This window comes from Haliotis cracherodii, unplaced genomic scaffold (genome assembly GCF_022045235.1).
Source record: "Haliotis cracherodii isolate W230 unplaced genomic scaffold, xgHalCrac1.p SCAF_10, whole genome shotgun sequence".
NCBI lineage: Eukaryota > Metazoa > Mollusca > Gastropoda > Lepetellida > Haliotidae > Haliotis > Haliotis cracherodii.
Window position 1 is genome coordinate 28,237,153 of NW_027266265.1, and position 16,589 is coordinate 28,253,741.

The 16,589-nt window shown below is 40.6% G+C and overlaps 1 protein-coding gene across 2 annotated transcripts in view; it reads left to right on the forward strand.

Moving 5' to 3' along the window:
- The window catches only part of LOC139454237 (junctophilin-1-like), a 104,098-nt gene extending 96,713 nt beyond the window's left edge, over positions 1–7,385 (forward strand). For both annotated transcript variants that reach the window (XM_071235841.1, XM_071235842.1), the window contains 2 exons: positions 2,956–3,914; positions 4,294–7,385. In XM_071235841.1, coding sequence (XP_071091942.1) covers positions 2,956–3,914; positions 4,294–4,380 — 1,046 coding nt within the window. In that variant the 3' untranslated portion in view covers positions 4,381–7,385. The remainder of the gene's footprint in view (positions 1–2,955; positions 3,915–4,293) is intronic.
- Positions 7,386–16,589: the final 9,204 nt, after the last annotated feature.

Here is a 16,589-nt window from a genome sequence, read left to right on the forward strand (position 1 = left end):
AGAAGGAATGGTTATATAGATATTCTGCCCTTACTACTGGTACAAGAAGGAATGGTTATACAGATATTCTGCCCTGACTACTGGTACAAGAAGGAATGGTTATATAGATATTCTGCCCTGACTACTGGTACAAGAAGGAATGGTTATATAGATATTCTGCCCTGACTACTGGTACAAGAAGGAATGGTTATATAGATATTCTGCCCTTACTACTGGTACGAGAAGGAATGGTTATATAGATATTCTGCCCTGACTACTGATATAAGAAGGAATGGTTATATAGATAATCTGCCCTTACTACTGGTACAAGAAGGAATGATTGTATAGATATTCTGCCCTGACTACTGGTACAAGAAGGAATGGTTGTATAGATATTCTGCCCTGACTACTGGTATAAGAAGGAATGGTTATATAGATATTCTGCCCTGACTTCTGGTTCAAGAAGGAATGGTTATATAGATATTCTGCCCCGACTACTGGTACAAGAAGGAATGGTTATATAGATATTCTGCCCTTACTACTGGTATAAGAAGGAATGGTTATAAAGATATTTTGCACTTACTACTGGTATAAGAAGAAATGGTTATAAAGATATTCTGCCCTGACTACTGGTACAAGAAGGAATGGTTATATAGATATTCTGCCCTTACTACTGGTACAAGAAGGAATGGTTATATAGATATTCTGCCCTGACTTCTGGTTCAAGAAGGAATGGTTATATAGATATTCTGCCCTGACTACTGGTATAAGAAGGAATGGTTATATAGATATTCTGCCCTGACTACTGGTACAAGAAGGAATGGTTATAAAGATATTCTGCCCTTACAACTGGTACAAGAAGAAATGGTTATATAGATAATCAGCCCTTACTACTGGTACAAGAAGGAATGGTTGTACAGTATAGATATTCTGCCCTGACTACTGGTATAAGAAGGAATGGTTATATAGATATTCTGCCCTTACTACTATTACAAGAAGGAATGGTTATAAAGATATTCTGTCCTTACTACTGGTATAAGAAGAAAAGGTTATATAGATATTCAGGTTACCACCCTGTTTTACTTGGAGTTGGTTATCATCCTGTTTTACTTGGAGTTGGTTATCACCCTGTTTTACTTGGAGTTGGTTATCACCCTGTTTGCACTCTATAGTAACCAGGAACTGTAGTGAATGCCTTCAGGAAAGCATGTCACGATGTGTTGGCCCGTTGTGATGACGTCAAGGTATTTCAATAAGTAGTCAGTGACATTTACTTTATCCAAAAGTGCTGCTAATCCAGTCTTAAAATAATCAACAAGAATCAAAGTAGGTCTGTTCTCTAGAATGTAATGGGAAAATGGGATGTTCATCAAGGATGGAAAATCAATGGAGCAAGTTGGGATAGAACAGAAATACTAATATACTAATTTGTTCTTAATCTGTTCCAGAAACTTGTGGAGGAGGGGGGTGGAGGTTTCGGAGGGTGACTGGGTGGGTGGGGTGGGGGGAGGAGTTTCATTGGAATACTATGTCATAAGGAATTTTTTCATTTTTCATATTTTTTATCTTGACTAATAATTATTTATTGGTAAGTCTTATATCTGAATGTTAATTTTAGTATTGTATAGTGTCTCAGGTGCTTTTTCACTTATGGTTTTATGTTTACAGTAGTGATGATAGACAGTCTGAAACTAAACATTCTGTGGTGGATCAAATGATAGTACTAATGGTTTCACAGAAATCAAGCCATGTCAATAAAGTCTTTACAGGAATCAATTAATAAAAGTATTAAACATACCATGTATGATAATGGTATTGATGAAGATTTAAATTTTTCATCAGATTTTATTCTTGCATCCAAAACTGGCTGTGTGTTCGTATACCTTGTTTATGTTGTGTGGGGTTGTGGGAGGAGAATGGGGAGGTTGTGGGCGGAGAATGGGGAGGTTGTGGGCGGAGAATGGGGAGGTTGTGGGTGCAGGTAAAGTCATGGCGTGGCTGTACAGGGTCATCTGTAGGAGACTCGCTCACCCACACCTTGCGGGGTCAGATTTCTGACATCGATGACGACAATGCAGTTCTATTCCCCAATACTGACGTACCTGGCTGGCGATTAGATAACATGGCATACTTTCCGAAAAGGTCATATCTGAGAGAATAGATCACAAAAATGTGACCTTTTATGTATCTTGGAAGGAAAACTAGGCGTTTCTATGGCAACTCTTTGTAGTTTCTCTGCAGTAGATTTGGTGTAATTGAAGTCTTTAGTCTGTGTGCAGATGTGCCTACCTTAGCTAGCGGAAGGTTTCGCTGTGTTGTTTATTGGCATGAGGCTATGAGGAAAGCAATATTGTGGTGTTGTTCAATATGAAGATGGCCGGTTCTGTAATTACTTAGTGATCTTGAAACAGTTGACTTCTTAATGAAGGACGGGAAGACGAAACGATCTCTTCAACATAGCCTACACAAGCTGAGAGCTTTTCTGTCGTTTCGTGAAGGGAGGGGCACTGCTAGAGTGAAGTGTGACACAAGCCTTGGTCATCCATCTTTGTCACAGGGCTCCAGCATTAAGAGGGTTAATTTTAAAGGAATAACAGACACAGACAGGACATGTGAAGGTCAAGAGTTAACCCTTTGTGTGTCGAATGGAGGCTATTTACAGACATTTCTGACAATCAGTCCAAAGGATCAGTATATGTTTATTGAAGATTTAACTTGATCTCATTACCCTTTATTTTTTGTCTGTAACTCTGTTGATTTATGGATATGAGGAAGTAAACAAAATTTGAAAGAAGTTATCATGAAATTGAGTTGTTTTGGATACTTATGTGGTTATTTTGCATGACAAATACACTTTTTGTTTTTAAGGTTTAGTTAGACAAATCTAAATTTCAGCTTGAATGGATTTCTTTTCGTGTGGATGTGTGATGAAAATGTCTCTATAATGCATTTCTAACTCTTGCTCGTATTTTGCAGGTACAGATATAGTAAAGAAGCAACTAGAAGAAAACAACCACGAGTACGACTATAGCCACGTCAAACCTTTACAAAATCATGCTCCCTTTCGCTCCAAGTCCATGCAAGCTCCAAGGCTTGACATGCAGGACGGAGGTGGCATGTTGCCGGGTGGCTTGCCAGATATGGACTACCAAAAAAGAACAAATAATCCCGCTAGCTATCTCAACGCGGGTTATCCCAACAACCCTGGCAACCAACAGGAAGTGATGCAAGCGCTCAACGTCAACCCTCATAGTCGAAGTCCGTCACTGAAAGTTCGCAGGTATAGTTTTCTGGCAGGCTCCAGAAGAGGCCGAGGTTTCAGTGAGATATTTAATTCAACCATATTGAATGATCATTTTGACCAGTACACTGCACCACACGAGGACAGTGGCTTCGGACGCGAGATCTATGTGGCTGGCGATGACCGGCAGCGAAACACATCGCACACTAGTGACACGTCCCCCGACTCCGGGGTGTCGGATACAATGGAGGAGGATAACAAAAACCGTCCATTGCAACGGCGTAGAACTCTCCCGTGCATTGTAAATCAGCCAGACAACAATGCGAAAAAAGCAATTGTAGAGAAGGAAACAGCCCACAGTAGTGAAAATCTGACTGGGAAAACTGCAGAGACATATATCATTGAAAACGGAATCAGGAAGCGTGTGCGTGCCGAAGTTCACAAAAACCCTGCGGACGACAAGGGGGAGCAACTACTGAAGCAGTATAAGATCGAAAGCCAAAAGAAACTGTCTGAATCGGGCAAACACGGAAGTCTTCCGGACCTCAAACATGTAGTGAATACAGCCAAGCCAATCACACGTGTAGAGGCATACCGACTTGCTACAGCACGCCGGGAAGAGTTGAGACGACTACAAGACCTTGCAGAACGGCGACGACAGGGCGACGTGGCAGTTATACTCGGAGATGTGAAGGTATGTGTTGTTCTCATGTCACTTACATTAAACATAGTAATCCCAAATGAGGCAATTAAAATGTAAACAGTGTTCAAACATATAGGTATTGACTCTCTTTCGTTGACATGACTGTGTAATACAGACTGTTTTAAGAATCTTAGCTGCATGTATTTTGATTTGATACATACTATTCAAAAGATAAATTACAGCAAATGAAAGAATCCTGTGTTCTTTAACTTCTTTTGAGTAGTATTTTTTGTAAAGAACTTACTTGTTGAGACTAAAAAACTATATAAATTGCTGTTATGTTGTTACTTGATTGGCCATGGTGGCCTTGACCTTCATAGTTGTCCTTGAACCAGCATTGACATGTAACCTTGACCTGTCTGTTTTTCAGGACTGGTGTCAGCAGAGACAGCTGCTAGTGTTGGTGATTGCGCTCAACCTCAGTCTGGCCACCATGTTCTTCAACTTACTCTCCTGAACCCACGTGCACATGCGGCCGATGCCCGCAGGTTAACGTTTTATCTTCGCCATCGCACGTTTTGTGTGGTTCCCCCAAAGCCCTGCACCCAGCATAGGGCGGGACCCAGCCAGAGCCATCTGGACTGAGGATGCTTTTGACCCGAGTCGGCAAACTCAACTGTTGAGTCGGCCTTTGGACTGAGATTGTGCTGCAAGTTTAATTGCAGAGGAGAGAGAAAACCTACTATTCCCCAAAGAAAACATTAGGAGTTGTTTCTGGCTTTTGTAATTCTGCAATTAGAGATATTGCAAATCGGTCATGTTCATGATTGAACACGTTTGGTGAAAGAAAGGAGGTGTTTGTTTTTAAATCATTAAAATGGCACTCAGATTATGCACTGTATTTTTCTACAGTGACATGTCCGCAGTGACTATTGCGGTTGTCTTTGTCGAGTGCCTAATTAACATTGTTCATGATCCCAATTATTTGAGTGACCTTGACATTTAACCCTGACCTTGCCGATGCCACTGAGTGACCTTCACCTCAGAGACCCCTCAGATCATGTGATGAATGATGAGTACGACATCCCATTTCCATCTGTCTCATAATTGGACAGTCCAAGGGAGATAATTGATGAAAGTCGACACAGATTGACCAGTAAGATGTTGTTGAAGGATGTCATGCGATGAAATCTCAAAAAAACACTGTAACAACACCCAGATTCCTTACTTCTGTGATAATACAATGAGCTCTGGGCCAATTGTATGATATTTATCCCATGTAAATCTATCAGAGTGTACAAAGTCCTTGTGATCAAAGGGAGGCAACTCAGAGTTTTTAGATCTTCTAGTGACTGAGTTGAGTTTGAATCTAGGTCATTGGGAGATAGCCAGCCTTCCCACTCGAATCATCAACTGTGAATACCATTATTTAAAACCTAATTTAATTCTCAATTGTGCAATTAGATGAAAATAATAATTTGGAACTTAATTTATTTTTTAAGTTCATTTCTATTCCATTGTGTGGTTTGATCTTTTTTCATAGTTATTCCAAGAAAGTAGGTCATTTTGACCTATTTTGACCTATTTTTCTGTGGTGCAACCACTACTATGAAAACTGAGATTGTGGGTGACTGGGACTATTTCTCTTCTGGGTGCAATGGTTGCCTCCGTGGAAGCATCTCCGGCGGCAGTGGCAGTGTCTGCTGCGCCAGCTGCTCCTGGTTGATATCGGAAAAGCAATAGCGACTGTTTGAAAGCGTGTTCTCAGGCAGCTCTTGGGCCTGTTTCCGGGAGTGCGGACGATTGTACCTTGTATTATAATATATCATACCTCATGTCCCCACTCCACTGCTCCCAAGCATGATTCCTTTGCTTGAGACTACCAGGTTACATTGTGAGGGACTGTTGAAACTGTCAATAAATTATAGTGCAAAACTGATTCATAGCGAGTGATAGTTATATCTCATTTTGGCAGCAGTAACACTGGCACAACAGTTGCAATAAGTCTGTAGGGAAACAGTATCAACTCCAAGCCAGTTGCATTGAATAGCCTGTTGGATGCACGATACATGCAGAGGTAGTTTGATGGAAAACAGGTTCTACGTATTGCTGCAAAAATGATTGATGTGTACTGAAGAATGATGCTTGATACTGTGTCTGGCTGGTATTAATGTGATGTAATTTCATGTTATCAGATATACGTTTAGAGGAAACAGGTGCTCACCATCTAAAACAAATAAAACAGTGGGTAATCACTAGTACATTATCCCAGCATTGCAATCAGTTGAATATCACCAATTAAATGATGAATAACTCACTTCAAGTCATTCATTACGGAAATTTGGAAGTTCACCTGTTGTCAAATCTCACTTTCTCCAGTTTCAAGACCTCCTGTTTGTATTATTTGTTGCAATGTATATATTATCTATTGATTTCTTGAGTTTGGAAAACACAAAAATGACATGTATGAGTGACAAGTTGGATAGTTGACCATTTTGTTGCCACACTTCCCCTAGCATCATGAGAGTGAGATAGAGTGATCAAAGTATTTGTGTTCTTGTATGTATAATAAATAACCAGCTCCTTGTAATGAAACAAGATAGATATTGTTTAGTCACTAAACCCATGAAATATAGTCAGATACTATCCAGGATGCATTCCGCAAACATACCCGACATTTAATCATCACCAATTTGCTGAATAACTGTTATATTTGCCTTAATGTAATAATGTTAATTAATGTATATTAGTGTCAATGTTTACTGTTCCACATGTTCATTGAACTACAAAATCAGCCAGCACTCAGCCTTACCAACAGTAGTTATATGAAGGGGAGGTAACTCTCATTTCCTAGGAAGGGGAGATAACTGATGCTGTTTGTTCAGTGTTACTGCTATCCACCATTCATCTTCTAAGGTTTCATATTTTCTGATGTTATTTACCTCCGTAGGTCCTGAACAAATTACAATGATTCCTGTCATAATACGACCAAGAGCCTGGAGATTGTTAAGGCTGCGATGGCTATTGCTGGGATCACCTAATGATTGCAGTGTAGATAAGACAAGCCCTCACCATTGTGCCCAGTGAATGTATTTTCTTTTAGATACCCTTTTTTATAAGAAATATTGCAAGTGACTTCCAAACCATGGTTTAAGTTTTTTGCACAGACCCTCTTAGTATCTCAGATGTGTCCCTGTCCCTTTAATGTAGAAAGCAAAGTGGTCTCAACCTGCCCAGTATGCAGTATATTTTAAAGGGGAGTTTCAGCCCCCAATCAAAGAACACTGCTAATACTTGGTAGGGAGATCCTGTTGTTGGCCTGCCTCAGTCATACACGTGGCAGTGTGGTCAATTTGTTCTCCCGATCTCAGATTTGAGTCTCCACTTTGCTAGTTTTGTTTCTCCATCTTATTTCTTGCTTGCTTGTGTTGCTGTCTCCAAAACACCTCTGTATTTCATTTTGAAACAATAACTTTGCCTTGAATTTCAGTTTTCATAATAAAAATCCATTTTGTAGACAAGTGTACATGTTTTTGTGATTTTGATTTCCATTACTGTGGCATTGTGTTCATCTTTCATGTGTTACTGTGAGTCTGGTTGTATTTGGTTACGTTGCAAAACACCTGGTGTCGGGGAACCAAGGTAGAGCATGATGCACTGGTACTTTTAGCACCTGGTGTCAACCTGCAGTCTAGTTCACATCTTGTAATGGTCTTTACAACCTCCAGTGTGTTGTGTCTCCATTGCAAACAGAACAAAAAATGGTCAGGAATCTTGAATTTTTGGAGGGATATGTTTCTGTGCCAGTTTTCACTTCCATAAAATATACCCAAAAATATTCATGATTCCTAATATTCTTTGTTCAGTAAATTATGATAAATACCCTGGACCCATTGGCTGCCATAGCCTTATTTAGAGCCTGATTCCAACAGCACTAAGCTAAAATTAGCTTACCACTCACATAACTTACTCAAGCAGGACAAAGTTTGTGTCCAGTTAGAGACAGGAGGGATGGAGGTGATGACATCACTTCCGTAATGAAGCTGTGGTGGTTAATGGGGCCAGAGCATGTATCGTAATGGAATAGTACCCTGAACAAGTGTATGTAAGTGGCTCCCTTACACCACGTGGGCTACAAACACGATGCACCTTAGGGATCTACCATTTATTATTCAGGTAGAATAGGGAACTATTTTGATCACTGCTTCTAAACATGCCAGTAGTTCTGTGAAAGCCAGAAACAATCAGAACATCCAGCAATTCCATCATACAATATAATTTTTGTGGGGAAAAACAAATTATATTTTTTCTAGTTATTCTGAAACAAATTATTTAAAAATAAAATCCCAGAATATCAAATGGTTGGATTATGCAAAACCCTGAACCAAGTATTTCTCCCCTCTCATCCAAGTCAAATAGTCCATCCTTGGCACATGCACATACATGGTAGTTACAAAGACGAAAACTTGGACAAAACACGCCCAAGTGGTGTAATTGAGGAAGACCAGAGGGTGACAAACAGCTGACAGACTGTTTGCCCGATGCCTGCTGTCTCTCATACAAGGTCGACCAATTGTAGAACATGGGGGTCAGCTGCCTTACTTGCTGGCTGTTTGTGAACATAAATACATCTTTCAACCAAAGTTCACTTGAAAGGTAACAGAAATATCAGGGAGTGATTGGTATTTGTGCAACTGTGAACAGTATTTCAGCTGTATCAAAGCATGTCCGCTTCTAGGATAGACGAGCCAAGACAATCTTTACTGGTCAAAATAGTCACCGACACAGTTGTGACATCAGAGGCTCTGTAACTTAATGTGAGGAAAGCATGTTAAACAAGGTGCCAGTGATTTTATGCACAAGTCACTCTGCAGAGTTGCCTCCCTTAACAATATGAGGATCATGTCTACTCCAGATTATACTATTTGAGCCAGCAAGCCCATCTTGGTAATATTTCGACCAACAAGTCTGATTTACTTGTGCATATTTACCAACAAACCCATCTTGCCAGTACTGTTTTGACAAACCAGCTGTGCTAACAAATGTTATATTTGGGATAAGACTTTCTGAGTAAAGTACAGATTCTCGTACTTTTTTGTGTTGAGTCCCGTCCGGGATTCGAACCCACATTTGCCAGAGTGAGGCGATTAGGTGCCTCACTCTGGCAAGTGTGGGTTCAAATCCCGGACGGGACTCAACACAACAAATTACGAGAATCTGTACTTTACTATGAAAGTGTTGTCCCAAATATAACATTTGTTACATTTGACCACTTTCTAAATGGCATTGTGTATTCCCAGCCTGTGCTATTTGACCAACAAGCCTGACTGGCTTGTACTAGGACCAACAAGACCATCTTGCCAGTACTATTTTGACCAACAAGCCCATCTTGCCAGTACTATTTTGACCAACAAGCCCATCTTGCCAGTACTATTTTGACCAACAAGACCATCTTGCCAGTACTATTTTGACCAACCATTCTGACAAGCTAGTACTCTTTTGACAGCAGGCCTGAACAACTTGGATTATTTTGACCAACAAGCTCATCTTACCAGTACTATTTTGACCACAACCATTCTTTTAGTACTAGTTGACACCAGCTAGCCATCTTGCCAGTTCTTGTTTGACCAAGGTAAGAGTGTACCTTGTGTGGTGCTGCAGAACATCATGAAACCTTGATGTACTGAAATACTCTCACACGATGCATGATCCAAGTTGCTGAACAAATTTTCTGGTGTTTTCTGTTTGAAGTTGGTGACAAAATAATCTTTGTATAAATATTTATTAGGCAGATGTCCTAATGTTAAGCAGTTTGTGCTTCATTGAATCCTTCAGCTGTCTGTGGATTCATCCGTTATGATCCTTGGTTTGTCAGCATCATACCGATGATTTAGAGTTTCACTAAAGTAGCAAACATCTGACCTGACCCGCTTGGCTTTCTTTGGTAGTGTAAATACGCTGTTGTAACTGAAAGACTGTTTTAAGTGACGTTTTGCAAAACTCATTTACCTACAACTATCCTACAGAAATATAATATACCCTCAAAAACCAAAGATGAGACATCCAAGGCTGGGACAATAGGCGACTTTCGTTTCTACTGTAGTCGGCAATATTACAGCTATCCATATTAAATACATACTGGCACAAGGGCCTGTGTACAACCTCATGAGGCCCACTGAGGTCTCTTGAGGCTTAAGAACTTGTATGATGACAGCCAAAGATGAGGACATGAAGGGATCTCGAAGCATCATTCTATCTTTCTCTACAACTCTACAACACAATCTAAGAGCCTCTACAACTCTACAACACAATCTAAGAGCCTTGAGTGTTACTGTACTTACACCAAAACAGCACAAGGATCCCTCGGAGAAAGGGTGGCTTCTTGAAACTGATATCTTAACTTCAACAGCACCAGTACAGAACAGCTACATCAGCCCTGGCTGGAACACTTCCCATCAGCCATTGATCAACCGAGAGGGAAGATAACTATTGTCTATATAAACATGGCCAGATTGATCAGGACAGACGCTGCTTCACAATCATCAGTTGCTAGCCTATGTGCAAACAAACTATACATTATGTTTTTTGAGCCAAACCTTTTTGCAGGGATTGCCAGACGTCAGCACTATGTTGTCAAGCTTTGCATTCCTCTCTCGACAACACTGAGACACTGACAGTGTAGCATGCAGCACTACATTCACTACATTAACAATAAGGCTCCTTCTCGGGATTCATGCTCTTGCCATTACACATGCTTTTACCCGAAACAGTGCATTCTATATGCAGACAAACTGTGAACTGATACAAATAGTTGACATTACACGTCCAGGGGTATACAAACAAGTTTGTCTGTTGGAATAAAACAATAATAATAAAAATCACATATTACATGTAACTGATAACTTTTTTGTAAGAAGAACACCCGAAGTTTGGGTATCACTGGTTAATTTCCTTCATTTAACATTGAAATCACCATCTCAAAATAGGCTGAAACCTGAGCATGTGCAGTTCTATGAAACACATCAGTTAATACTTGTTGAAGTCAAGTGAAGCCTGCCACACTGCCAGCCAGCGTCCCCCCATGTTCATGTTCCGGACCCCCACAAGTTATAACTGAGGCCCTTGGACTTGAAAATAGTCTTTGACATATGAGTATGGATTTATCCATTTGTAGTAATAGTCATTCTGTATGGGGAACACCAAGGACATGGGACGGGAAACTCGGGTCGGGTGGGTCCTGCGTAGGACCCAAGTAACCACAGACTACCTGGATCGATGGTTAGTTATGTGACATATTGTTTACAGACAAACATTCACTATAACTCCATGGTTCCACAACAAGCAAAAATGTTAGAAATTCTTTCTGACCAAGCACGCATTCCTTCTGAGTTCAATATGTTGAATAAAGATAAAGCTTCAGTCAGTGTATGCATGACCAGATCGTTTGATACTTGTATCTAAATACTTTTCGCCAGGGCTGCAGTACTACAATTCCCAATCAGACATTTTGTTCCCAATTCTTGAGACCTACAGTGGGTACCGGGGTAGGGTCGGGTAATAGGGTGTGTGTGTGTGTGTGTACCCGGTAGTAAATATGGATTCGTCCCAGACCTACCACATTGTCCCATGTGGGGAATTGAACCCAGATCCTTGTCACTTCCATCAGTAGGTTAACCAGTCCCCTCCAGTGATACATACACCGCTTGGCATGTTGGTAAAGAAAGAAGTCTACACTGGTTCCAAAGGTTAGAAGAATAAATATTTATTCCAGGTGTAAATAGTTTCCTATACTGTGTATAACTGTAACCGACTCACAGGTATACAACAATAACCTTTCTTCATCTAAAAATTCATAATGATCTTTATCAATCTATATGACAGATCAGTAGGTTTGCCTAGTGGTAAAAGCATTCGGTCGTCACGCCGAAGCCCCGGGTACAATGAGTGAAGCCAATTTCTGGTGTCCCCCACGATGATATTACTGAAATACTGGTAAAAGCAGCATAAAACCATACTCACTCACTCATCCATCTATATGAAGTACTCAACTTTCCTATAGCATAACAAATTTCTTGTGTTGGTTGTTGGTTTAGAATAGCATCTTTTGTTTACCCTGCAACAGGAAAACAAACTGACAAGATGGAAGGTAGTGTAAAATTAAACATGGAATACTTTGTATCGCCCTGGCCTGTTCCACACCACAAAGCAGCTGGCATGAATGGGTACCATCACATCAATGGGTATATTACAAACTCCCTTCATTCATCAACCCTTTGTGTTGCCCGTGAACGTCCACAGTCTGTGTGGGAGTTTGTAAAATGATCATCATTTTAAAACATGGAAACAACAAAGGCTATGATCTTTTGAAATTCACAAAGAACTTTATCTGTTGTAAACATCTGATCATTGTCAATGCAAGCACTGCTTGTAATTACTCAAGTCAATGAAATTTAAATCATTTGAAGTTCGCAACACTGGTAATATAGTTTTTCAGACTGAAAACTGGTAAGAATTTTGCTTTGATTTTTAATTTACTGGATAAAAAAGTGTTTTGGAGTGTACTTAAATTATCAAAAATCTAATAATAAAAATAGAATGCTGACACAGTGTTATCATATTTACTGATCATTACCAGAAAACAAATAGCAATAGCCACCAACTATCCATACAACAAATTAATTTATGCAGCAACCATATTACAAATACCAAATGGGATTTCAATCTCTTTATGTTAAACGATGAATTTGAAACATTATGCATACCAGCATGATAAAGATCTGTACCTAACATATATGCATCATGTATTTAATTACATCATTTTCCGATACCCCAAGAACAAATATCGAGTCTAAACCTTTTCAAAATAGTTACTAGGCATTTATGTAACCCTTCAACACTGCCATTTCCTGCAAAAATATCTGCAATATACCAAAGAAAATACGGACTGAGATGTAAATGTTCAGTTTTATTTGGGGGTGCTTATAAACATTACTTGAGATTCATCTAGAAGTTGATCAGGGTTTACGTCAAATACGGTAATAGAGTCAAAACGGAAGGAAGTCTTCCCACAACAGGGAAAAGTCTTCCACAACAGGGGAAAGTCTTCCACAATAGGGGAAAGTCTCCCACAACAGGAGAAAGTCTCCCACAACAGGGGAAAAGTCTCCCACAACAGGAGAAAGTCTCTCTCAGCAGGGGAAAGTCTCCCACAACAGGGGAAAGAAAACGAGAAGATGACTATCAGCTCAGCTATTTTCACAACACATCCGACATTGCCAGCAGGGTAATCTAGCGAGTGATCGCCGAGTGATCTTGTGTGCTGTGGTGTAAACTATGGGAGTATACAACCACTGACAGATCAGATTTCTGCACTACCTGAGTGTACTCACATCATTAGGGGGTAAAGAAAAAGATTTTGCAGATGAATGTTAAATCTGAAATGCTGAAAATTACTAACCCAAAAAAGGCAGTGAAAGTTTTCGCTTACTCAGCAGTAACAGCGAGACACTGGCTGCAGCAGAGATCCAGCTTCAGACACAATATACATGTATTGCCATACAAGCTAAATACTTCACATGCTGGACTCAAACTAGAAACGCTCAAGGCTATTTGTGATTTCTAAACATGAAAACCCACCCCTCCTAATATCTTTGTTTGTTTGTTGTTTAACGCCAAACTCAGCAATATTCCAGCTATCTGACGGCGGTCTGTAAACAATCAAGTCTGGACCAGACAATCCAGTGATTAGCATCGGAGCATCGATCCACGCAATTGAGATCGATGACATGCATCAACCAAGTCAGCGAGTCTGACCACCCGATCCGGTTAGTCGCCTCTTATGACAAGTATGGTTTGCTGTAGACCTATTCTACCCCGGATCTTCACGGGTGTAATAAAATGGAGATCAACGATCTAGTCACAGATATTAATACTTACAAGTATAGTCGCATGGGTTTCCTAATATCTGCAACAATGTGCTACAGATTCACACTAACACCATGTTGTCTGCAAGTGAATTTGGAGATAAAACATCTTTTTTTTAATTATTAGATATGTTATGGTGATTTGATGCCTATAAACTGATTTGAAACCCTTAGGTTTATCTCTTTGGGAACTAATGTGACAAAGTGAGGTGAAGGTCATGAGTGAGATGACATTCCATTAAAATAAATTAAAGTAAAGTAAAATAATTAGAATAAGATCTAAGGGTTACCGGGAATCATGTTAAATAAAAGCTGTTAATCTTTATGCCATTACTCAAACCACTGTCATCGATAAACCTAAATGGTTAGAATTGGTCTTCAGCAACCCATGTTTGTCGTAAGAGGCAGCTATGCTTGTTCTAAAAGGCAACTAATGGGATCAGGTGGTCAAGGCTGCTGACTTGGTTGATGCATGTCATCGTATCCCAGTTGCGTAGATCGATGCTCATGATGTCAATCACTGGATTTGTCTGGTCCAGACTCAATGATTTAAAGACCGCTATTATATAGCCAGAATATTGCTGAGTGTGGCTGATTGTAAACAAACTCGCCTAAGCGAACCATTGAAAATATGCAAGTGAATGAGTACAAAGTTTTATGTTGTATTAGCAATGTTCCAGAATCACATACAAGAGCTTCATACATGATCAGCCTTGGTCTTCTGAGTGGGGAGCCAGACCATTATCCACTCAACTGCCTTACAGACCGCAAAAAATATGTGCCATAGCATCAGGTAATGCCTATGCAGCAACTGAACTCCAACTCTTTTTACAAGTCACTGCTTTAGAGAAACGAAAAATTTTAACCCTCAGAAAACAGACCACAAACAAAATTATTTCATAAAAATACTTTTAAAAAAATTAGGGATGAGCAATAAATTGTGTTGATTCGCCGACTGTTGACACATTCTGTATGTTTGTAGCTGCTGGTTCAAGCTGTCAGGTATGTTGGTAACTGGTAACTTGTTGCACATTTCAAGGACACATTAGAGCTGTTTACAATTTAGTCATCACTGCTGCTGCATCAGGTCGGTGCTGCCAAGTGTGATGTCACAAGGGAAATACCATAGGTAGGACTTGCAGGGGCAGCCATGCATCCACATCAATAGATGCACTCTCACAACATACAGCACGTAGAGAGGACTTGCTAGTGCAGCCATGCATCCACATCAATAGATTCACTCTCACAATATACAGCACATAGATAGGACTTGCAGGGGCAGCCATGCATCCACATCAATAGATGCACTCTCACAATATACAGCACATAGATAGGACTTGCAGGGGCAGCCATGCATCCACATCAATAGATGCACTCTCACAACATACAGCACAAAGATAGGACTTGCAGGGGCAGCCATACATCCACATGAATAGATTCACTCTCACAACATACAGCACATAGATGACTTGCAGGGGCAGCCATGCATCCACATTAATAGATGCACTCTCACAACATACAGCACATAGATAGGACTTGCAGGGGCAGCCATGCATCCACAGCCATAGATGCACTCTCACAACATACAGCACAAAGATAGGACTTGCAGGGGCAGCCATACATCCACATGAATAGATTCACTCTCACAACATACAGCACATAGATGACTTGCAGGGGCAGCCATGCATCCACATCAATAGATGCACTCTCACAACATACAGCACATAGATAGGACTTGCAGGGGCAGCCATGCATCCACATCAATAGATGCACTCTCACAACATACAGCACACAGATATGACTTGCAGGGGCAGCCATACATCCACATGAATAGATTCACTCTCACAATATACAGCACATAGATGACTTGCAGGGGCAGCCATGCATCCACATCAATAGATGCACTCTCACAACATACAGCACATAGATAGGACTTGCAGGGGCAGCCATACATCCACATCAATAGATGCACTCTCACAACATACAGCACATAGATGACTTGCAGGGGCAGCCATGCATCCACAGCCATAGATTCACTCTCACAACATACAGCACACATATAGGACTTGCAGGGGCAGCCATGCATCCACATTAATAGATGCACTCTCACAACATACAGCACATAGATAGGACTTGCAGGGGCAGCCATGCATCCACATTAATAGATGCACTCTCACAACATACAGCACACAGATATGACTTGCAGGGGCAGCCATGCATCCACATTAATAGATGCACTCTCACAACATACAGCACACAGATAGGACTTGCTGGGGCAGCCATGCATCCACATTAATAGATGCACTCTCACAACATACAGCACATAGATAGGACTTGCAGGGGCAGCCATGCATCCACATTAATAGATGCTCTCTCACAACAAACAGGACATAGATAGGACTTGCAGGGGCAGCCATGCATCCACATTAATAGATGCACTCTCACAACATACAGCCAACAGATATGACTTGCAGGGGCAGCCATGCATCCACATTAATAGATGCACTCTCACAACATACAGCACACAGATAGGACTTGCAGGGGCAGCCATGCATCCATATTAATAGATGCACTCTCACAAACATACAGCACATAGATAGGACTTGCAGGGGAAGACATGCATCCACATTAATAGATGCACTCTCAAAAATACAGCATATAGATAGGACTTGCAGGGGCAGCCATGCATCCACATCAATAGATGCACTCTCACAACAAACAGGACATAGATAGGACTTGCAGGGGCAGCCATGCATCCACATTAATAGATGCACTCTCACAACATACAGCACATAGATGACTT